General features: G+C 50.1%; 1 protein-coding gene across 7 annotated transcripts in view; it reads right to left on the reverse strand.

Moving 5' to 3' along the window:
• The window catches only part of SPTBN2 (spectrin beta, non-erythrocytic 2), a 50,465-nt gene that overhangs the window by 23,268 nt on the left and 2,562 nt on the right, over positions 1–24,635 (reverse strand). For 2 of the 7 annotated variants that reach the window (XM_087855059.1, XM_087855056.1), the window contains exons 2-10: positions 23,699–23,857; positions 15,869–16,057; positions 13,711–14,118; positions 7,009–7,187; positions 2,429–2,580; positions 1,802–1,975; positions 871–962; positions 631–711; positions 191–306 (exon numbers count right to left, since the gene is read on the reverse strand). In XM_087855059.1, coding sequence (XP_087711185.1) covers positions 191–306; positions 631–711; positions 871–962; positions 1,802–1,975; positions 2,429–2,580; positions 7,009–7,165 — 772 coding nt within the window. In that variant the 5' untranslated portion in view covers positions 7,166–7,187; positions 13,711–14,118; positions 15,869–16,057; positions 23,699–23,857. Of the gene's footprint in view, positions 1–190; positions 307–630; positions 712–870; positions 963–1,801; positions 1,976–2,428; positions 2,581–4,604; positions 5,289–7,008; positions 7,188–7,653; positions 7,710–13,710; positions 14,122–15,868; positions 16,058–23,698; positions 23,858–24,635 lie in introns of those variants that run through there. The other 5 variants (XM_045775705.2, XM_045775704.2, XM_087855057.1 and 2 more) reach the window with 4 other exon arrangements.

Raw genomic sequence — 24,635 nt, forward strand, 5'->3', positions numbered from 1 at the left:
TTCACAAAGTACATTCACAAAGTTGGGCAGCCCTCACCACATCTATTCCAAAACATTTTCACCACCCACAAAGGAAACTCCATGCCCGTTAACAGTCATTCCCCCCAACTCCCCGCCCTCAGCCCCGGCACCCACTCATCTGTCTTCTGTCTCTACCCCACAGCATCTTCTTCACATCACTCTGCCCCACCTTCGGGATCCAGTAGCTTCGTGAGCCCCAGCTCCTTCTCTGCCAGATTGAAAGCGTTTTGAAGGTTGTAGTGTGCGTTACACTTCTTCAGAGACTCAAAATCCAGCAGATCCGGCCTACAAGGGGAGGGAATATAGAAGGTATCAAGGGCACATGAGCTCCTAAAGAGGAAAAGAAAAGCCACCCCTGTCTTTATCCCTGTCACCAACTCCATTTTGTCCCGAACCAGACATCCTAAACCCACACCCACGGCTCCCACCGCCCTGGCTCCCATCACCGCCCTCTGTGCAGCGTGGTGCCCCCACATCCCAGCTCTTCTCTGAGTGCTCACCCCTCCTAACTGCCGTGTAGCCCATCTCATGGTTTGTCGAGGCGTGTGTGCACCCGGGGCCATGAGCCCACCCAGCAGCTCGGCCGGCTCGCCGACCCCGGCTCCTCACCTGTGCTTATGCACGATGGCATTGAAGGCCAGTCCATCCCTCCAGCTGGTGGTGAAGTTGTGCACGTTGACGTTGGGATACCTATAAACGGAGACCGGGAAGAACAGGGAGTAGGGCCTAGCCCCGGTCTGTGACTCAAGGATGGATCCCCAGCTTGTGGTTCCGGAAGCCCATCCCTCCTTTACCGCACAGCCTCGGAGCATCCAACCCTCCAAGGCCACGGTCCCCAGGCAGCCTCACCCCGCGGTCTTCATCTGGCACCACAGCAGCAGCGCGTCCTTGGCCGACTTCTTCTCCTTGTTGTCTTCTGTTTCCACGCTGATGTCTTGGATCTACGGAAAGAAGGGAGGTCCTCACTCCCTGAACAGGGGCTCCTGGAGTCACTGGAGATTCTCAGCGATACACAGCAGGAAACTGCTCTGTAGACACCTATAAGAGGGGTGCCGGGACAGAGCCAGGGCACCTTTCCTCCTGGGCTAGTAACCACAAAACATTGGTTCAAAAGGATCTGAGGCAGCAGCATGGGGGGGGGGGAGTCAGAAGAGTGGAAGCTCCTCAGAGAGAAGGACGCTGGCTCCTCCAGGTGGGGAACTGCGAGTGGATGGGTGAGCATTGCCTGAGAGCTGGGTTTCCAGGGGGGCACTGACAGTGCTCTGCTCGGGGCTGGGAGGAGCAGAAGAGGTTATACCCGGGGAGTAAGGGGACAACCGGGAGAGCTGTGATGGTATGAGGACATTGGGCTGCTTATGCTCGGAGCAGAAGAAGCAGTAGGGTGACGTTTTAGGGAGGCAAGCAGAGTTTGAGGCAGAGGAGTGGACAGATGACCAGGCCCCACGTGCAGTTCTCAAACACTCAGGGGTGAAGGTCGGTCCAGTTTGTAAAATCTCCAGTCCCTTGTGGACCAACATGTGGTCCTACCACATGTGGCCAGTAAACAGACCAGGCCACAGGGAACCTGCCACAGAAGTTGGACAACACCCTCCCTGGTCTCTACCCTGTGTAAGGAGGAGAGTCTCCGGGTCGGGTGCCTGGGTACACAGCAACCGTAAACTGCTATAGGAGGTTCTAGACCCTCTGGGTTTTTATCAGTCATGCCATGGACCGGCCGTGCCTGTTCGCGGTATGGCACCGATGTGTGAGGCACACTCTGGAGGACACTGTGCCGGGGTACCTGGAACCGAAGGATGATGGTCCAGACCAGCCCAAGGGTCAGGCGGTGGTTTCCGTCCACGATGTCATGGGAGCCCATGTTTTCCAAGTGCACTTTCTGCTCCTTCAGAAACTGCAGCGCCTTGTCCACGTTCTCCAGGCAGTGGATCCGCATGCGGCCTTTTGTGGGCTTTGGCTGTTGAGGGATAGGTGACACAATGACATGGGACCATGGGCCGCCTCCTCCTCCTTCCATCTTAGCCTTCCCAGGGCCCTGCTCTGTACACCTTCCCTGTGGCCCCCCTCAGGAATACAGGCGCAGCCCTCAAGCCTGGGCCAAAGTTCATAGAGCCAAAGCCGAGGTTCCAGAGAAGGCTTGGGCAGATTAAGATTCCCAAGGGAATTAATTGCACCCAGAGTGGGTGGGAAAAGAAATGTTTTCAATGGGGCCACTGTTTCTGTTGCCGTGAAGCAATGCTCCTGTTTAATCCAGGCAGCAGAGCCTCTCAAAGTGAACCCATCCTCTGAGCAGAGGGCAGCCAACTGCTTCCTGCCCTGTGCCGTCACTCTTCTCTCTAAGGGTGACTCCCAGCTTGTCCCCCGACCACCGTTTCTTGGGCTCCCTCCTCCCTCTGTGACCACGGCTCACCAGTGTCTCTCCCGAGAGCACCTCGAGGAGCCTCAGGAGGTTACGTCCATCCCGGAGGTCGCTGTACAGGTCTCCCACCCGGCATGTCACCCGAGCCAGGTGCGAGTTCACCCATTTGGTGAAGGTTTTCTTCTGCACGGCTTCTCGCTCATCTGTGGTGGCAACATGGGGTCATTTCTGTCCCTCAAGCATAGTGCGCCTGCTTCTAAACACCAGTTGATGGAGTTGAGGGGCTGGGGGGGGTGCTTGAGAACCTGGAAATGAAGTCTGGGAAGGAGGAGGGGAAGGAAGATGCCCAGGACAAAAATCCCGAACTTAAAAAGAGGGAATAAAGAAATTGGAATGAGCTCATAAGGTAAAAAAGAAAAATGAGCAAACAGGCTTTGAGAAGAAAGGATGAAAGAAATTAGAAGCAGTGAGATGTGCGGGGAAGGGCTGGGGCCTGGGTTCAGGTCTGTGCTGTAACAGTGGAGAGACACTGTTACTTCATCAGAGCCTTGCTATCCTCATTGTAAAACGGGCATACTACTTGACTCTACTTCAATGCGTGCCTGTTGATGAAACGAGACAAGTACGTAAGCTGCCTGGCACACAATGGTGAGTGACTCCTTGATGAGTTACAGTTATCCAGGCATGAGCTAACCCGAAGCAAAGACCCAGAGCTGCTCAGGAGCAGCAGGAGGCGTGCCTATTCTCTCTGCTGACGTACAGGGCGTGGACTTAAATTACACCAGCAGCTCTTCCAAGTGGTCATTAGAAGGACACAACATTATAGAGGCTCTAAGCTTCCTGAGTCAGCTTGCTCTCCTGGGATAATTTAAAGAAAAGATGGGCTCCTCTACTTCTGGGGTGGGTTCATTCAACTGGCTACAATGGGATCCAGTCCCAGGACATCAAAACATTCCAATGCTAAGAAGGAGAACAATCCTGAAAGTTGGGAATAGGGAAAACACTGAGCGCGAGAAACGTAGAGGGGATAAAATAGGCAGAGTTAGGTGCGGATCTCAGAGAAGGTGAGGAAATGCCTTGCTGCCTGGTCCACAGGAGACGCTGCTGAGGAGCGCTTGCTTTTTAGATTCCAAGGAAAAATTAACATTTTAGACGTTATAAATGACAAAATGAGGGAAAAGGCCCAGACCATCAGAAGCTGCTCCAGCCACTCAGATTTCTGCCTGTTTTCCCCAGAGAAGCCCAGTGCGAGGACCCAATCCAGGAGAGGCTGGGGCCTGAAGAGTCACTTTTGTTTCCCTTCTCAGCACCAGCATCTCAGAAACCGAAAAGACTCATCCCTGAATTTCACATTCCTGTGCACCTCACCCATAAAACATAACGACACACCCACGTCTATTCCTGTCTCTCTTACCTCCAACCCCTGTACTTAGGCCAACCTCGGGGCCCTAACAACTGCACCGGCAGGCCCCTGCTCTATGGGCCTCCTTTCAGGGTCTCCAGACCCTGCCTGAGCTGGGGATTGCCCAGAGCATTGGCCATTACTGAAGCCCTGAAGACTTCCCTGATGCCAGGAGCACTGGGGTGAGGCCATTTTGGCCCACAGGTAGAATAAGAGAGGAAGACGGAATCGGTGGCAGCTAGGAGAAAACTGGTCAAAGTAAAGGACCAGAGATAAAGTGTAACTTTACAAGGTGCCCACAACACCCACAGACACATCCCCCGCCCCAACACAGTGGGTCCCAGAAATACACTGAAATATTGGTGCCAGGATGACCAGGCTCTGCACCTGAGCCTGTCTGCACCAACTCCCTTGGACATACTTCCTGGTTTCCACGCACACACTGCTCCTCGCACACATTTAGACACCCACTCAGAAACACAGGGCAATAGGAACAAGCCCTGGGTGGCACGGCCTCCGGGTGACCGCACTCTCTCCTCTAACAGCTATCGCAGCAGGTGCTTCCCCTCCAAACCCTGCGCGCCTCCGCGCCTCCCGGCGTGCTGACACGGGCGCTGCCACCACGCTGTCCCTTCTTCCAGGGGCCCCAAGCCTTTCCCGACTCTGCCAGCACCCATGTGTTTCCCTGGCCTCTTGTAATTATTCCGCGCGCTGGACACTGTCTCCCAACACAGACGGCCGAGTATGGCCGAGCACGGACCGCGTCCCGCTCCGCGTGCTCTGCTCCGATCCTCCGTCCCGGCGCCCATCTGCCCGGCCCCTCACCTTGAAGCTGTTTGAAGCGGCCTTCCAGCACACTGGCGTACTGAGCGGGGTTGATGAAGGCGGCTGGCGACAGCAGGAGGTCCCCCGGGCTCTGAGCCCCTTCCACGGCCTCATAGTAAAAGTCGCCTGCGCCGTTGAGGCCGGGCCCGTGCGCCCGGCTCACCCCGTTCCCATTCATGCCGCCCGCTGCCTCTCACGCGGCCCGGGGCCCGCCGGCCATGCCCTGCCCGCGCCCTGCGCGCCACGGGTCCGCTCCCCCCGGAGCCCTGGGTCCCGAGCGCCTGGGCTCCCGGCGGGGAGTCGGTTCAAAGGTGGGAACGTGTCGCGGAGCGGCGGGGAAACGGAGCGCCCGCCAGCAGAGCGCCTGAGCTCCGGGGCCAGTCGGCAGAGCACACCTGGCTAAGGCGAGAGGAGACTGAGGAGGCTCCCGACAAACAGGTCGGACCGTGCCGGGGGAAGGGCGGGAGGCGGAGCGCCTGCGGGGCGAGCTGGGAACTGCCTGCGCCTTGCAGACCCGCCCCTTGGGCCCCCAGCAGCTCAGCGTGGGCCCCCAAATCAAACGCCTGCTTCCCGAAGGTCTGCAAGTGTGACAAGGATGGCCCCTCTTGGGGTGACTGCGGGAGGTCCCCTCTTCAGGACCTGAGCTTTGATCCCCAGCTCCGAGGGCGGAGAAAGAGAAATCCTTTAAGAGGCGAACCAGCTCAGTAGGTGCCAGGCACTCTGCTAGGCGGTTGCTTAAGTTCTCTTATCTGTGAAATCCGTGTTCGAATCTTCCCCACTTGTTTGTCACCACCTCCAGTTCCGGCCCCTTTCCTGCCACTAGGCTCACCAGGCCCTCCTCAGCCAGGCCATCCTGGGCCCCCAGTGCACCCCACTGCTGGGACATCTGCCAGATTCTCTTCCGGCCTCTCTCTGGGCTTCAGCTCATGCCCCTTACAGCCTACTCTTGCCTCTCTCCGGTCTTCATTCATGATTTACCTGGCACCTACTGAGCCAGGTGCAGCGCTAGGTTAAGCCCACACAGAGATGGCTCTTCAGCAGAACCCAGTTTGGTGGTGGAGAAATGACAGCTCAAGGTGGCATGTGGCATGTGTGCACAGACATGGGGACAGTCCTGGGTGGCATGTGACATGTGCACAGACATCATGACAGTTCTAGGGGCAACATGCATCCAAAACCGGGCCACCAGCGAAACTTCTCCTCCAAGAGGTGACATTGTCCACAACCCACTATTCTGTCTGCTCTCATCCAGAGAAACACTGATCTGAGTATTCCACAAGCCAGCCTGAAGACTCAGTCAGAAGGGCAGAGAGGTCCAGGAGAAAGTACACGCCGAGGGGTTCCCAGAGCTAAGGCCACCACACAAGGCTCTTTGGATGCTGTGCTACCTGAGTGGAATTACCTGGAGAGCTTTTTAAAAATCCCATTCTGGGCCATATATGGGTCCAAAAATCCTAATTCAATGTGTCTAGGAGGGGTCTTGGGAACCTGTATTTGTAAAAATGTCCCTGGGTGATCCTGTAAGAAGTGCTGCCCGGTTTGGGAACCACCCCCTTCTTCCAGGAGGCCACCCACTCAAGCTGGGGGCCCTGCCTCGGACGGGGTAGTAGTTGTGGCGTCTCCCACTGCACGGGGCTGGGAGGCCAGCAGGTGGGTGGACGAGTTGAGGGTGGGATGGAGGAGGGAAGCCAGACGGGGTGGGTGGCCTTAGGGTGTGTGGGTGACTCAGCCCCATGCCAGCCAGCCGCTGGTGGTGTCAGGTGGCAGCTGCACTCTTGTTGCCATGACAACTCCTCCCCGGAACGCAGGGAGGCCCGTCAGACGGGTTTGTGCTCAGAGGAGCTGAGGGAAGAGCCCAGGCCGTAGGGGAGGGCAGAGGCCGAGGTGGGTTGAGAGCAAACTTGGGAGAATGGGCGGCTGCAGAAACCAGCGGCGGGTGGAGGGAACCTGCTTCAGGGAACAGGTAGATGAAATAATGGGAGGAACAGGCGGCAGGTGGAAAGAACAGGTGGGGAGGGAGCGGGGAGGATAATGCACTGGGAGGGAGAACAGTTGTGAGAGGTGACAGAGAAAACCAAGGAAGACCCAACAAGGGGATGAAAGGGAAGGGAGAGATGGGTGGAGATGGCAGGACTAAATGCAAAAGAGTTAAGGACCATGACTCAGGGACAGAGGGGTACAGAGCTGAGTCCTGTGCTTGGGGGAAGGGAAGCTGGGGAACATTGTGGATTGTATGAAGTTTGTTCTTGGCGCTGCAGTTGGGGACCAGGGGCTTGATGGGGTAATCTGGATTAGCTGGCAGCTGAGAAGAAAATTGGGCTTCCCACGAAGTTGGAGGACTCTCCCTGACAAGCTTCTCTCCCCAGCCTCCTCAGCATCTCCCCTGGCCCTCCCCTGACCTCACCTGCCAGGGCCTTAATGCGAGACCTCTCAAAGAGGCGGGCTGAACTGCTGTCATTGTCCCAGTCCGAGTCAGGCAGGTCCCAGCGGTTGTTGATGTCGCTGTACTGGCCCTGGATCTCCAAGCTGTCGAAGTCTGTGGGTGACAGGGTGCTGCTCATGGTGGTAGGTGGCCTTCTGCTCCTGCAAGGGGGAACGTGGCTGGTGAGGGGCATCTCAGGACCACTGAGCCCACTACTCACCATGTCCTTCTCTCCTCTCGGCCTAGATCTGCTCCACTCTCCTCAGGGCCAAAGGCTGTGGTTGGTTTCTCTGTCAATGGAGATCAGTCCCTAGTGGGAGAGGGGAAGCCGTGGTGGAGAAGCAGAGAGACAGGAACCCAAGAGATGAATGTGGAGTGAGACAGGAAGGCAGGAGTGTCTCAGGGTGCTGTGGCAGAGAGGAAGGGCTCCAGGGAGGGACAATGGGCAAAGCTGGGGGCTGAAAATGGCAATGGCTGACAGCAGCTCGAGGCAGCAGTGCACAAACCAGGGTACCGCAGGAAGCAGACGAGGGACCCCATGGGCAATAATGAGTATAAACTGGAGTTCGTTTCCTGGTTCCACAAACTGCTCTGAGCTCCCACTCCACACAAGACGACCTCCTACACCCAGTACGTGATTTGAGATGAAAAGACCCTAATCCTGCTCTCCAGCTGAGATGCATTTATGATACACCAGGAAGCCTGTGATGCATTCTTAGGTAAGTATAGACAAAGTGCCCAGGAGTTCAGAGGAGGACACTGTATGGTTCTCTCCCCCTTTGTTTCCTTTTGTTTGCTACAGGGAACACCTAATAGGTGCTGGATAAATGTCAGCTGTGATATGTAGCCCTGCTATGTACATGCATCACTCATCACAGCCCCTATGGGGCAAGGGTTCGTTGTTATCCTCATTCATAGAGGAGGAAGCTGCCCCGTGAAAGTTAAGTCATGGTTCAAAGTCATGCAGCTGGAAGGAGCAGAGCTGAGTTTTAAAGAAAGGTTCTTTTTTACTTTGGGGAACAAGCTCTTAATTACAACATTTACGTGTTCCTTGAACATCCTAGAGCCCTTCAGAGCTCCTTGGGAGAGATTAGCATCCGTGGCTCCCTTCTAGGGCCCCGGCTAGGGAAATTAGAACCACATATGCTTGCCAGCACTACTCACAACTCTATGTTATGCAAACTCTGTCCTTCTCAAAACTAACAAATGAGCTTTAGATTAGCTGCTATGGATTAAAAAAAAAACAAACCCTCTACTGTCCAATTTCTTCTGTAATTCAGCATTCAGCAGCCATTCAAGGGAATGGAGGGGGCTGGGTCTGCAACTTTATTAGGACCCCAATTCTGCATTTCTCATTTTCCTAGTACTTCTCAAGCACAAAGACATTTTAATCCGTAGCACTACTTCCTAGGGTGGAGGCTATGATCTTGGCAGTCTCTGGTTCTGGAAAGGTGGACAGGAGAACCTCGTGTATGGCTTGGGGAAAGAAGAGGGATGAGTGGTGAGTTGTGGGTGGGTAGGGAGGTGTGTTCCCCTGGGCACACAAAAGCAGAATTTGGCTTCTGTTATTAACTGGTTCCATGAAGCTGAACCTGAACCTGACCCACAGGAAGCCAGGATTGTCTGCCCCTCCCCTTTCTTTCAGAGAGAAATCAGGCACACAGAATTCCCTGGGAGTAGCATTAATGAGGTATGAGGGAGCTAAGGTCTAATGTTCCTAGATTGGGTTTTGCATTCCCTATAACAGGAAAGAGAGCTAAATTTCCACTAGCCTGGGACACCTTTCTCCTTTAAAATCCATCATTTCTCTTAATCCCCAACGGATTCTTCGAATTTGCTCTGTAAATATTTATGTAAAAATAAATTCTAGGGCAGAATTGAGTCACCCTGAGCAAAGAGTGCTGTGGGCAAGGTGTGACCTGAACTAGAGTCACCTAATACTGGCAGGCACTGAACAGGGAAGCAGCCCAAGCCCCAGGACTGGTACCAACTCCATTTCTCTCCGCCCTTCAGATCCAGGCTTCTTCGCCAGTGGCCATGCTCACGCTGAGCTCTGGGATTGACATTTCCTGCACTCACACTCTCTCTACATAGACATCCCACAAAAACGCCTACATACAGTGCTCTCCAGTCTTCTGTTTCCATAACCCTTTTTCCTCTTATCAGGAGTCACAGGCCTACTAAAGCCAGCCCCAGGCCTATGGCCAATACACTGTTTAAAAATAACTGATTTTGGGGGTGCTTGCCTGGCTCAGTCGGAAGAGCATGTGACTCTTGATCTTGGGGTTGTGAGTTTGAGCCCCACGTTGTGTATAGACATTACTTCAACAAATGAAACTAAAAGTAAACGAAAACAAAAGAACCCAACTGGTTTGGGATTCCTTTGGGTGGGCATGCAGTTCCCAGTTCTTTACAGACCCCACTATTCCCTTTTGTCTCCTTCCCAGCCATGTCACATATTTATGTCACCTGCTGGGACCCTGAAGGCCTCTGAGGTTTTCTAATTCTCCTTTATATCTTAGTACTCCACAAAGAGCAGACACTTAAAGAGGCAGACTCTCTGACTCTGTTTCCAAACCACTGTGTGTCCCTGGGGCCCCATAAACTGCACAAAACCTAAACATGTGTTACTCTGGCTTCCTTTTGGTGATCCAACCTGGTCCTCCCCTACTGGGACCCAGGCATGAAATCCAGACGTCTCAGTGAGGTCTGGCTGTTACAGCCTCTCCATGGAATCCTATACTTTGGGGGGGTGTGTGGGGGGAAAGTATGGAGTTGGAGTCTCCCCTCCTCCCAAATAAAAATTCAGCCACTTAAATGCTCCTTTGGCCCAATCAAATTTTGACACTCATGCTTTGTGTCCTGAGTTCCCAGGGATGCCATCATATAGATAAGGAACCAAGATGGCACGGGTGTCCTTAGATCACCGATCTCTGCAGGGCCATGTGTTGGGACTCCAAGGAGTTTGTTCCCATGGACTTGCACGTGAATGGTGCTCTCTGGTGTTGTTCAGTGTCATGGTCCTGAGGGCCTCTCAGTTTTGGTTTTCAAGCATTTGGGCTCTGCAGTCCCCTGGCCTTTTGGACCATACTCTGTGTTCTCTGTTCCCTGCTGCCATCTCTAGATTCCTATAGTTCTCTATGGAGTTTCTTTACATAGACCCTGCTCTGGGTTCTTTCACTGAGTATATCATTCCTCACCTATGATCTGGGTCTCCATACTCCATACAGACAGGGTCTGCCTGTCCAGCAGCCTCATGAAACCCTGTCTCCCTGTACGCCAGAGGATCCTCAACCTTATTCTCCCCATGGATTCCCAAACTCTGGCAATAGGACAGCACAGCAGCTAATCCAGATTACAGTTTCACCGGTGCCTTATTCTTAGCCACTGACCTCGAGGCCAGGCCCAAGTAGCTTACATTGTTCACACAGAATAAAGCCAGCTCCCACCAGCTGCAAGCCTGGGGGTCCTGCTAGATTCTCCACCCGCTGCTGGATGCAGACTCTGTTCAGCCGTGGGCGGATCCTCAAGGGCAGCTGCCCCACTTCCCCTTTCCTCCCATCTTAGCTGGCATGCAGGCTAGAAATCCTATCCCCCCCCCCCCCCCCCCCGCTAGAGCCTCTCTTGTACCCTAATTCCTCCTCTGGCCACATCCTACTCCTGATTAATTCTTTACCTCCCTCAGAGAGAGTTGATGGTTCCCTCCTCTGCGCTCCCACAACACTTGGCAGGGCAGCTATTATAACCCCCATCACATTGTATTACACTTAGTTGTTTATGTGTCTCTCAGCTTGCTCCACTTTTAACCCATTGAGGACAAGGGCTGTGTCTTACTCATGTTTGTCTTTGCCAAGCCCAGTACAATAGGTATTCAGTAAAGAAATAGTGAATGACTCGACCATAATTCTTCTTTCTTGTTTCTTTTTTTGCCAGCAAATGAATGTCTTTCTTAGAGCTGGAGAAAAACGCAAGGAAAGAGTAAAAATGGGATTGGAGAAGACCCTCTGTTAGAGTACTCTCAGGGTTAAACTCTACAGTTCAGGATCAGGGATTCTCAAACTTGCATGAATTACAATGACCTGGAGGGCTATTAAAACACAGACCACTGGGCCCTGCCCCCCCCCGAAATTTGCATTTCTAACTTGTTCCCAGAGGATACTAAAGTACTGGTTTGGGGATGACACTTTGAGGGCACTGCTGTCCAAAGTGGTAGAATTGGTTAGAGGAGCTATGAGGACTGAAGAGACACAAAGTTTCGAAGTTTCAGGGGTGACTGTGACCGAGGTTAGCTTCTGGGTGGGTTCAGGCTCTATCCAATGCTAAACTCAAAATATAACTTCTTTGAGAAACCCCAAGACCCACAAACAGCCAGAAGCCTCTGGCGATGAGAGAGGAAATGAAGATGGAGTGGACGCTAGATCTAATGCCCTCACACAGGCGAATCACAGATGTGGGGAAGAAGGACGATATGGCTGCAGATGCTATGGGGGGGGTAGAATTGAACAAACGACAGCAGGATGAATAATAGATGAGAAAAAATGGGGACCTTGGCCAAGTAAAAATCTTATCTGACTGAAAGTACGAGTGGACCAGCAGAGACATAAAAGGAAAAAGGGATCACAAATAAACTCCCGGCTCCTAGGAGGGCAAAAGAAAGATACAGACTCAGGTCAATCAGAGACCCTTGTGGAGAAACAAAACCCTAACCCATTTCTCTCAAGTCTGTACTCCTGGTGAAATGCAGGGACTCTCCTCTTCCCTGCATGGAACTTAAGGACTGGGCTGAAGAGTGGCACTGTATTTTTGTTTGATCTTCTTTGGAGTCCACTCAGGGCAGAATTATTCAGACTAATTTTCACTCCCTCGCTATGCCCCTCCCCCAAGCCTGCAACGGCTGGGTTACATCAATTTCTCCAAGGGACAAATCTAAGATCCATATTAACTTTTTCCTCTCTAAACCTTTCCTCTTCTGAATTGGCCAAGAGGTTGGTCCAGCACCCGATGTCAAGGCACATATTTGGAACTCACTCTGGCCCTTTCACCTTCATGGAAAACTGGTTTGTGGATACCCTGCCCATGCCTGCCTGAACCTACCGGCTCTCCAGCGCTAGAATTGTGGCAGCTCGAGGGAGAGGAGGAGGGCGGCTGAGAAACAACCCACGGAGACAACACGCAGCAGGTTAGGAAAGGGACAAGCCCGCCGCGCAGCCGAGCATGCAACGCCATGGGGTGAATGGGGTAAAGTCGTCCCGCGCCAGAGTGGACAGTAGATGCCCACCATGGTGCTGGAGTTGGAACACCCCAGCAAGGAGGCCTTGCCCTGTAGTCCTGTGCAGGACGGACTCTAAGCCGGCTGGATGTCCCGGCCGCAGAAACACCTTACGCCGCTCCTTCCCCACCGCCCGAAGGGGCTTCATTCTCCCTCTGCCAGTGTGCTGGTCACCACATTCAGCCGCGTCCCCTCTCACACACACCGTGAGGAAGCATAAAGGAGAGATTGGAGCTAGCTACCAAAGAGGCGAGGAGGAGCCCCTTCGGCTCCAGAGGGAAGCCCCCAACAAGCTCCCGAGAGGGAGCCGGGTGCTCGCACACGCCGGGCACCGACGGCAGAGCGAGTCTGCAGCACCTGGATCAGCGCCGGCGCGTCGGCGGAGGAGCCGCCGCGACCGGAACAGCCAGCGCTGTCAGACACGCTCGGAGCACAGCCGACCCGATCCCTCAACGCGTTTGTCAGCCCCAACTCTTGCAAGACTCTTCTCTCCTCTCCGGAAAGGCCCGAGTTCCCCACTCCTCGATCCTCATCCCCGGTACCTGGCTGGCTGGCACATGACTCTCCATCCTGTCCCCGGGACCGGGCGAGAGCGAGGGCCAGGCGCCGCATCCTCCCTCCCGGGCTGCCCCGGCCGGCCCCGGCCCCGACCCCGACCCCGACCCCAACCCCGCCGCCCGCACGCGGCCGCACAAAGCGCGCCGCCCCGCCGCCGGGACAAAGCGGGCCCGGGTGCCGGCACCTACCTCGGTGCGGAGCGCCGGCCGGGCAGGCGGGAGTGCGGCGGGCGGGGGCGCACCGGTCGTCGCCGCGCCCGCAGCCCGGCCGCGATGGGCGGTTGCAGGCGGCGGCTGGTGGCCCGGCGGCGGCGGGGCGCACGGCGAGCAGCGGCAGGCGCTGTCACGGGGCGCGAGCGGCGCGGGGGGCGCGCGGGGCCGGCGGCGGCGGGGCGCGTGGCGGCGCGCGGGCGCGAGCGGCGGGACTGCGGCGCCGCGGAAGGAGGACAATAGCCTCCCCCTGCCGCAGGCCGCCGGCTCCCGCGGGAGGCCCGGGACCATCTGGAGCCGGCGGCCCCGCGGGGCTCGGGGCGGGGCCCGAATCACCCCCTCCCCGCCTGGCGCCATGGCAACCGCGGCCCCTCTTAGTTCTCGGCACAGCTCCCCGGCCCGGGGTCGCCGACCTTCCCCCGGGCGAACGCGGCGGCCGCTCTGTGGCCGGCTCCCGACCCCCGCCACCTTCCGCGTGGGTGCCCCCCATCATGCTGCCTTCCAGTCAACCCTGGGCCATCGGGTACCCCCCACAGCTTACGGGGCTCGGGCTCCGCAGCTTGAGGACCCCCACCTTTGTCCCTACTCCTCCTTTCCTCCGAATTCTGTATCCCCGAGACGCGCAATACTTCCTTTAATGGCACTCACCGCCCAGGTTTCCCAAAATTCAGCCTCTGTTTTCCTTTTCAAATTTTCCTCTTTGGTCACATCCAGTTCATCTCCCTTTAAGCAATTCTCTCATCCATCCTCTGTCTCGAGCATCCTTCCTCAGGCAGGTAGGCCGGCTCTCTTTCCCAAAGCGTCTCCATGGCGTACCGGTGGAGACTCGCCTGCTCGCAGATCAGATTCTCGGAAAAGCCATCACTGCAGCTTCTCTCTGCTCCTTCTCAGCTCCTCTCATTTATCAACCAGGAGAATTCCGGCCTACTCACTGTCTTAAAAGGGAGTGGGGGTGGGGATGGACATTTCTAGGCCTGGCACAGCTGGGTTTCTCCTTGGTTTAGTAGCATCTGAGTGGTCGAAGGTCTTAGGTCGTTAAGCAAAGTGAACTGCTATCTGCTTGAGAGAGAAAAGAATTATATTCAAATAATAATAAAGTTATAAAGTGCCAGCTGGGTATTCAAAGTGCATTATCCCATGTGACCCCCCCACCCCCACTCCAGCTCTAAGAGGTAGGTACTGTTCTCCCAGACTAGAAGACTAAGCTCAGAGATGAACTAGTAATAATAGATTAGGCTTTGTACAGAGCAATCAGAATTTAACCATTAGATTATTCTGTCCCTGAAGATGTGGGCCTGTTTCCACCCGGGGAAATGCCTGAGATGGCCAAATAAGGACAATGTGAACAATGGGCTTTGTGTGAATTATTGGGTTTAAGGTTTTATTTATGTATGGGTAATGGAATTGTAGGATTTTGCTGCTTCCTGAAAAGGTACACCTACCGAAACAAATTTGTGATTGAAGTACTTTCCAGTTGTGATTTTGGCAAGGTGAAATTATTTGTTTTAAACTTACTTGAAAACATTTTCAAGGGAAAAAAATTAAAAAAGCCCTGCTACCAATCCTATCTGGTTGTATCATCTCACCTACCTGGCCTTGGTTTTCCTAGTCTATAAAATGGGTTGGGAGGGGTATCAGGGAGTTGCACTGAAAGATGACCTTGAAGCTCTCTTCTAGCTCTGGTGGTCTGATCTCACCACGGAACTGGGACTTGATCTTCTGGGGTGTACCTCACCTGTAGCTACAATTCGGGCTATTTATTACTCATTTTTTAACAGTCACTCCTTCCGGCAATGGAATCAAAGAAGAGAGGGCATAAGCTGCAACTGTCCCCAAGGGTAGGAGTGAGTGTGTTCAGGGAGAAGGGGAGAATGAGGTGTGTTTTTGGTCATCAAAGAGACTTGGTCAGGGATGTTAAAGCTGCTGGAATGAGAATCAGCTGATCCGCCAAAGGAGCTAGAACACCCAACCAGCTGCTGCTGTACTTGTATGGGAACCAAGGGTCTCAACAGCAGCTATTGGATTGTGACCCAACTGGAAGACAAGGGTATTAGGTCTTATGGGCAGCATACTAATAAGATCTTTTATATAGTATTTCCCATTTTTCGCATTTCATAATCCTTTAAGAAGCTTTGTAGGGTAAACATTATCATTCTCGTTTTCTTGATGAGCAAACTGATGTTCAGACACCTAAGTAAACGCCCAAGTTCAGAGTTAGTTCATGGTGGAGACATCAGGTCTTCCAATTCCTAATATGTTCTTCCCTTCTGCTAGAGAAAGTATAGCAGAGCGGTTAAAGATATCAGTTTTGGAGTCAGACTCTTAGGATTTAAAAAGTGGTTTTGCCACCTGCTTGCTGTTGACTTGGGGCAAGTTACTTAACCTCTCTGGGATTCAGTTTCCTTAAATGCAAAATGGTATCATAAGGTGGGGATCAGATGAGTTATTGCAGGTAAAGTCCTAGAACAGTGTCTGGCACATAGTAAGCCCTCAACCTGTGTCAGCCATTATTATTTTACCACAGTATCATTTTACCATACTATTTCCCAATTTGGGGAGGAAGCATGCTCGATAAAGAGAACACTGAGATTGCTGGTTTCAGCTGCTTTGGAGACTTGTTATTTTGCTCTGTAGTCTATCAGCGTAGTCAATGATGAAGAAAAAAATGTCCTTTTTACGTGAGTTGCCAAAGTGAATGGAATGAAATCCACTAAGTACGCTGAGCTTCTGGAGAATCCAGATTTGCTACTTATGTTACCAAGATTCGTGGAAAGGTCTTGGTAGCACTTCCTGCCACCAAACCTACCGATCTAGCCGGATGTTCAACTCTCTTTCCTGTACCATGGAAGAGGTGTCTCTCTGGAGACTAATTCTTCTGGCTTCTGCACAAAGTGCCATCCTCTCCAGCAGTCTCATGGCTCCCAGTCATTCTGGTGAGTTCCCTCTCTTCTGGCTCCTTCCCATCAGCATTTGAGCATGCTCAAACATCGGCCAGCTTAAAAAACAAGCAAGAGACCATTATCCTCCTCCATGTCTTGCCCTTACTCTTTGTGATCATGAACTTCTTGAGTGATTTGAACTCATTGGCTCCACTACCTTGCCTCCCCTTTAACCAAACGTTCATTTAAAAACTATTTGGTCTAGGGGCGCCTGGATGGTGCAGTCAGTGGAGGGTCCAACTCTTGGTTTTGGCTCAGGTCATGATCTCTGGGACCTAGGATAGAGCCCCATTTCAGGCTCTGCACTCCACAGAGTCTGCTTGAGATTCTTTCTCTCCCTATCCCTCTGCCCCTTCTGTGTGTGCACACGCTTTCTTAAATAAATAAATAAATAAATCTTAAAAAACAAAAAACAAACAAAAACTGCCTGGTTTATGTGTCAGGCACTGTGCTGGGATTTGGGGATCTAATGATGAGTAACACGGACAGTCTCTATCTTCTTGGAGTTTATATTCTGGTAGGGTTGACAGACATTAATAAAATAACCCCTTAGATATATAATCACAAAGTATAATGAATGAAAGTTTGAGGATGCTAGGTGAGAATCTAACAGTCATAATCTGGTTGGGGGTTGTCAAGGGAGACCTCCCTCAGATCATTTGAGCTGAGATCTGAAATACGAGAAGTGTTAACTAGTCTGAGAATGGGGGATAACAGTAGTGGTAACTAACACTAATTGGGGACTATATTTTTAACACTTTACACATATCGTTTCATTTCATTTTTGTAAAAACTCTGACAGGTAAGTATTAGCCTCATGTCACAGAAGAAAAAATGGAGGCATAGAGAGATGAAATGTCTTGCCCAGGGTCATTTAACCAGGCTGGGGTAGAGCTGGGATTTTTAACCCAGATGTCTGACACTTGAACCATGTTCTTAGCTACAGAGACACAGAGCGTGTGGATACCAGGCCTGAAGCAGCAGGACTCATGGTGCATGTAGTAAATGGAGAGAAGGGCAGAGGGCAAGAGGGAATGTGTGGTAAATTCTGGCTGGGAAAATTGGCAAGGGCTAGATCATGCAGGGCTTTCCAGGTCATTTAAAGAATTTTGGTTTTCACCTTTGGAGCCCTGGGAAACTACTGAAGGATTTGAAGCAAAGAAGGGAAGTGATCAACTATGTATTTTAAAAAGGTGACTCCAGCTGCTGTGTGGGGAATGGAGGAGTGTGCCCACTGACATGAGAAACCAGTGAGGAGGCTACCACTGTGGTTTAGATGAGAGAGAAAATGGTAGCTTGAATGTGAATGTTGGCAGTGGAAATAGAGGAACACATAGGTAGGAAATAGAGGAACACATAGGTAGAAAAAATTGACCAGATGTGATGATGGCTTAGATACAGGGTGGGGAAAGGGTGGTCATGAATGGATCGTGCAGCTGGAAGACTGGAGGGATCATTTGCTGAGAAGACCAGGTTTGGGTGGGGAGAGTGTAGTAGGTGTTGGAACCTGCTGGGTTTGAGATACCTTTAAACCAATCAAGTGGACATTCTGAGTGGTCAATTGTATCGGTGTGCAGCTCAAAGTGGAGACCTGGACTTACGATACGCATCTGGAAGACATCAGTGCAGAGCCAGATGGTGAGTGAAGGAGACGGATGAGCACTGATGCAATTGATTTAGTCCAATGCAATATAACTTTTTTTTTTTTTAAAGATTTTATTTATTTATTCGACAGAGATAGAGACAGCCAGCGAGAGAGGGAACACAAGCAGGGGGAGTGGGAGAGGAAGAAGCAGGCTCATAGTGGAAGAGCCTGATGTGGGGCTCGATCCCGGATCACCGGGATCACGCCCTGAGCCGAAGGCAGATGCTTAACCGCTGTGCCACCCAGGCGCCCCAATGCAATATAACTTCTATGCCTCTGCAGCTGCTTTCAACAAAGTCATCATTAATCCTCTTGCTAAATCCAGTGTTAATTTCCAATTACTGTTCCTCTTGGAAATGGTTGACTTTAATTATGCCTGCTTCTTGAAATTTTCTGCCTTTGGCTTAGGGTTGCCACACTCCTGGTTTTCCTTCAATCCCTGTGGTCCCTCCTTTGTTCCTTTGGTGAGTTCCTTTCTGCTTGTCACTTAATTGTGTTGTTGCCATTGATGGTGGTGGCTCGTTCTAGGCCCTTTCCTCATTTTGTGCATTCTTCCTGGGCCCCCTTATCCACCATTCTGCAGCCAGAGCATCTTTTTAATACAACACTCTGATACATCTCCTCTGCTGAAACCCCTTCAGTGGCTCCCCAGTGCCTTTGGGATAAAGTCCAGAGTTCTTAACAGAGTTGACACACGCTGCTTACCTCGCCAGCCTCGTTGCTCACCACTCCCCATTTGACACTCTATGTCCTAGGCATAAGCAATTTGTTGGACTTTTTCAAATGTTTGTGGGATTTTGAACATGGTATTCCCTTTAGAAACTCTTCCTTTTCCATTCACTAGGATTTACTCATCTGTTAGGTCTAAATTTAGGTGTCACTTCTGGACTCCAAGTCTGGGACAGGGGCCTTCTGACAGTACTCCATGAGACTGGCACTGCCCATTGTGTTCCCTCTTAGATCATGAACTCTGTAAGAGAAGGGAGCATATCCATTTCTCAATTGTGTCCCCAGTAAAGCAGACATATAGATATCTGTGCAATATATTAATGAATGACATAAAAGACTTTGGGAGAGAAGGGATTCCCTCTTGTAAAAAGATAAAACTAGATGTTTTCACATCAAACAATGCGTTTTCTGTTTCTTTTATCCTGAATCTATCTCCCATCATTAAGCAGCAGCAAGTGCTTTCTAAATGCAGTATCCTCTGCACAGGGATGATACAGAAAGATCAGGTCAAAATCTTGGGCTTTTGAATTTTTTTTAATATATTTTTTAAAGATCTTATTTATTTATTTGACAGAGAGAGACAGCCAGCGAGAGAGGGAACACAAGCAGGGGGAGTGGGAGAGGAAGAAGCAGGCTCCCAGCAGAGGAGCCTGATGTGGGACTTGATCCCAGAACGCTGGGATCACGCCCTGAGCCAAAGGCAGACACTTAACGACTGCGCCACCCAGGTGCCCCTGGGATTTTGAATTCTTAACTAGACCTTGGGATTTTGAATTCTTAACTAGACCTTTTAAAATCAATTGCAGAGGAAATGTTCTTTTTTTTTTCCTCCAAGTTTTTATTTAAATTCCAGTTAGTTAACACATAGTGTAATATCCGTTTCAGGTGTAGAATTTAGTGATTTAACACTTCCATACAACGCCCAGTGCTCATCACAAGTTAATCCCCATCACTCATTTAACCCCCGCCCACCTCTCCACCAGTAACCATCAGTTTGTTCTCCAGCTAAGAATCTGTTTCTTGGTTTGCCTCTCTTTTATTTCCCCCTACGTTCATTTGTTTTATTTCTTAAATTCCACCTATGAGTGAAATCATTTCCGTAATTTGGCTATAGTAGATAATGCTGCTATAAATATTGGAGTACCTGTATCCCTTTGAATCAGTATTTTTGCATCCTTTGGGTAAATACCTCGTAGTGCAAATGTTGGATCGTAGGTAGTTCTATTTTCAACTTTTTGAGGAATCTGCATACTGTTCCCCTTTCTCCTCATCCTCGCCAACACCTGTTGTTTTCTGTGTTGCAGAGATGTTCTTGAAAGCTCCAGTTTAAATTGTTCTTGAAAGGGATTTTTTAAAAAAGATTTCATTTATTTGAGAGACAGAGAGAGAGTGTGCAGAAGCATGGGCGGGGGGGGGGCAGAGGGAGAGGGCAAAGCAGGCTCCCTGTTGAGCAGGGAGTCCAATGTGGGCCTCAATCCCAGAGCCCTGGGATCATGACCTGAGCTGAACGCAGATGCTTAACTGAGTGAGGCACCCAGATGCCCCTAGAGGGATTTTTTTTTCCTTCAGAAGTTTCTCTTTAAATATCAAGGGATAGAACCTGATAAACCTAAAGCTTAGAATTTATGCCATTAACTGGTGAAATGGGAAGGACATGTGAGTTTCCCCTCCACACAGAAATATAATCCTTTTTGAGCCTGCAGCAGAATTGGAAAAGATTCGAAAAAAAAGGGAAAGAGTTTAGATGCACCTTTGGGGTCTGTTTTCTGTGCTCATCACAAACAAGGGTAGACAGAAGAGGCTTATGCTCCATTCCATTCCTATAACTGAAAAAGACAAAGCATTTCAAAGTACCCCATGCTAACAGGGGGCAGCTGCCACAGAGTAGAAGTGGCGTTGTCACCTGTGTAGGTCAAGCAGGTCTGAGATAAATTGCATTTCCTCACTACCCGCAGCCTTTTCACTCCCTAAACCTGAGTCTACTTGGCTCCTTGACATTTGGGGGAAATTTGAAAAGTTCCTTGGTGTCCAGCCCCTGAGAGGGGTGTGAGGGTGAGCTGAGAGCCAGGTGCCTGTGGGGATTGCTCTGGAGTGGGGCACGAACCCTCCAGTTGAGGCTGAGGGCTGCATGACCCAAGCCAGGGGCCAGATGGGGACTCAGTAGTACCAGGAAGAGTTGCGATGGGAGCCACTGAGCTCCTCATGAGGCAGTCATTGTACCTTTCTAATCCACCCACCAGGGAATGCTGTAGCAGGTGCAGTGGCAATGGAGTCCAATGGCCAAGATCAAGTGAGGCAAGGGAAACAGAAGATGGCACTTGACCTTGGTGCCCTTCCCTGATGTTGCAATGATATGTGAACTCCCAAGTAGAATACTATGGGAAGAAGGAAAGAGAATCCTAAGAGACCGAGTTTAAAACTTGGAAAGATTGAGTTGTCTGGAATTGGCAAAATTCATTATTTTTCTGCCATTAGTAGAAATGGGGGTGGAAGAGCTAGGTTAAGAAATACAGAAAATTGGGCTACTGGGTGGCTCAGTCAGTTAAACACCTGCTTTCAGCTCAGGTCATGATCCCAGGGTCCTGGGATCAAGTCCTGAATCAGGCTCCCTGCTCAGCGGGGAGTCTGCTTCTCCTCTATTCTTCCCCCTTGCTTGTGATCTCTCTCTAATAAATAAAATCTTAAAAAAAAAAAGAAATATGGAAAATTGCATATGTCCTCACCTGGGTCTATGACTCGAGGTTATACACAAGCCCAGTGTACAAAGTAAAGGTCAGAAAGGTGGACTTGTAAAGGAGAGTTCTGGTGCTTTACAAGGACAGACCTAATTTCTTGATGACTGTGGACCAGGAGGCTTGTGTAACACCAGCTGGGAACAAGATTTGCAAAGAATCATCATATATTTGAAAGCAAAAGTCTGCAGATGAGCCAAGATAAAGTCTCACGTCAAACGGGGCATTCTGATGCTGGGGTGGGTGGAGGAGGGACACAGAGGACAGAAAGATGCCGCCTGGAGCTCCCTTATATAGTGTAGAAAAGTCTGAGGTTCTAGGAGCCTTGAGAGGCGTGTTCTGAGCTGAGCAATGTTATGTGTGCATGCTGTTGGTGACTAAACCGGAGACGCTGGAACTGATTTGAGGACATAGAAGTATTACATCCATTTGTCTTTGTCCAGTTTGAATTCAAAAAAGCACTTTATTTATGGATCATCCCTCCCCAACTATTTTTAACTCGCAACCCTAAACACCATTAAAAACCGGACCTAAAAACACATTTGAATGATTTCAACCCGAGTAGGAGCACACTGGGATCAACCATGATGCCGCTACTTTTGATTTCACCTGTCAATAATGAACCACTTCTTTCTCCCAAGAAGCTTCTGCCACAAAGCCCTGAGAATACACAAATCCTTTGAAAAAGTGTCTGATCACACCCATTCGCCTGAAATAAATTTTGGCAGCATCTGCTTCATTCTAACAGCTGAAGGGAAGTCTTTGGAGTTCCTTGATCAAATTGCACTGAGAAATGTGAGTTGTGTGGGAAACCTACAAAGAGTAGATTTTTGGGTGCCAGAACCCAAAATGAGTAGATTTAGTGTACATCTTTGAAGCTGTAAACATTTTAGGTCAGTTTTCTGTATTGTAGCCTAATTTACTTGTGCAATAAACAGCTAGGTAGGTACACAGCTAAGTAGCCAGTCATTTCAATTATTATTGGCATCCGAAACTTCCTGGTGGTTAAGACACAAGACTCTGGAGTCTTCTGGCCTTGTTAGAATCTGGGACCATCATTTTCTAATTCTGTGACCTTGGATAAGTTATGTAACTTCTCTAAGTCTCGGTTTCCTTATCTGTAAATAGGGGAAAATTTTAAAGGAGTTGTGGTGAGAAATTAACTAATGCATGTCAGGTGCAGATTAGCACTCAACAAATTTTAGCTATCGCTATTATCATTATTTTACTTGTTTTGTATACAGGCAAATCTTGCCTTAAGTAAAATATAACGTATGAAAATCTAGATTTGCATAAAAGTTTAATGGGGGAGATCTCTGCATTACAACAAAATTCTTCAGTCTATGAAAGAACAGATAACAGGGTTTCTTTTAGATAGTCAGCTTCTCAGTGTGTCTAAAACAATTTGATTCACACACAACTAGGTTTTCACAATGCATTAGGACCCTAGCTAGTGTACAAAGCACAGGACATCTGTAATACAATCATTCAGGCCAGGTCTGAACCACTGTGACAAGTTAACAATAACAATCCTGCGTATTCCCCTCTGCCCTCTATAAAGGGATTAGATGACTTCTCTGTGGTTTCAAAGAGCAGAGCTGGGACCAATGGGTGGAAGATCCAGTGGGGGAGTTTCAGCTCAATATAATGAAAAACTCCCTACCAAACCACTGCTGTCCAAAACTGGAATGGGTCGCCTCTGAGGCGGCAAATTTCCCAACATGAGATATTCAAGTAAAAGTGAGATATCAACTTGTCAGGACTGTTGGAATGACTATTACATAAAATAGGGAGGTGAATTAGGGCAGTGTTTCACAACCCGAAGCACACAAAATACATTGTGCAAACTAGATCAGTTCTCTACCTTGGATACCAGGAAGGCGTTGAGGAAGGAGGTAGAGAGAGGCTGTCAAGAGGAGGGTTGGGGATAAAGGAAATGAATTGGAAAAAAAAAATTGATCCTCAGGTTGGGAAATACTAGATTAAATGACGTCTAAGATTTCCTCTAATTTAAAGATTCTAGGGGCACCTGGCTGGCTCAGTTGGTAGAGCACGCAACTCTTGATCTCGGGGTTGTAAGTTCAGAGCCCCACATTGGGTGGAGACATTACTTAAAAATAAAAATAAAAAAAACCAACTTAAGAAAATAAAGATTCTAAGACTCTCAAATTGTTTCACAGATGTTATTTTAACTATATTCCTGGGATAATTTTCCTATTTTAGTTGAGGAACACTGGAACATAACACCGAAAGTGAGTGGTAAAATAGGAAAAGAATTTAGACATGCTCACCCTTTTAGACTTTTGATCCCACAGCCTCTTTTCAGCTGGTGAGAAGGGAAGTTGAAGAAAGAGAAGATAATGGTGGCCTTAAAGCTAGAATGGATGAAATCAAGTCAAATTCAGAGATCAGGAGAAAATCAGCCCCACCACGGCTCCCTATTACTAGCTTTAAAGACTCCACACACTGGCATGCCTGGTAAAGTCCTTAGAGTACCGTAATCAGACAAAGACGGAACCAAGACTAAACATGTGGAGCCAGTTTCCTCTTGAATGTGGCTTCTAGAAGAATCTTTTTCCCAGTTAGCCTACCTGTCTTTCAAATAAAGTTGATCATCTGGCTTTTGGATCGATGGATTCACTCAGCCATATGCGACCAGATTACACTGCTGTTTCCATTCCTAAGGCTTCTATGCTACAAAGAACACCTCCCATCCAGGACATCACCTAGCGGGACAAATCCAACCCTGCCTAGAGAGAAAGTTAAAAGCCAGTTAGAGAGCAGAACAAGCTCTGTGATATAGATTTTATTGGTTATCAAGGAAGAGTAGAAATTAGTCATTAACAGGGAAGGAATGAAATCTCCCGGGCTGGCCCAGGAACCTATTACTGATGGATGAGAAATCAGACTCTGCATATAGGGAGAGTGTTAGCCAGGAAAACCAGGAAGCTGTCTGGTATCACAGTCAGTCATTCTAAGAAGTAGAGGAAGAAAACAGGGAAAAAGGGTGAAGAAAATAATACTCTAGCTATACAAACTCTAGTATTGTCTTGGGGGAGAGTCGTTCCTTTGCCCATAAGTCTTAGGATGAGGAAGGACAAATGGTGTAGTCCAAGAATTGGCACAAAAGTCAGCACCACTATGGCCACCAGTGCCCCCACAACCTAACATACCTCTGTGGGAACATCCCTGTCTGACCCCGGGTAGGAAAGCAGAGGGAGGTGAGGAGAGAAGCTGCCCCAGATTCTGTGCTCCAGGTGGAGGAGGCCTCAAGAAGGTGAAGGGATGAGCTAATCTGAGCTTCCTGGCCCCATTTCCAAGGATGTGATTAGTGGAGAGGCACCTGGGACCTGCTCCATTTCAGGAAACCCGGTTATGGGAACTGGTGGGGGACAGACTTGGCTCAGGACCCGAGAGATGCAGTTAACCCTTTCTTTTTTTTCTTTTTTTTTCTTTTTTTTTTTTTTTTAAAGATTTTATTTATTTATTCGACAGAGATTGAGACAGCCAGCGAGAGAGGGAACACAA

This window comes from Ursus americanus, chromosome 24, assembly GCF_024610735.1.
Source record: "Ursus americanus isolate L20-20 chromosome 24, mUrsAme1.1.p, whole genome shotgun sequence".
Taxonomy (NCBI): Eukaryota; Metazoa; Chordata; class Mammalia; order Carnivora; family Ursidae; genus Ursus; species Ursus americanus.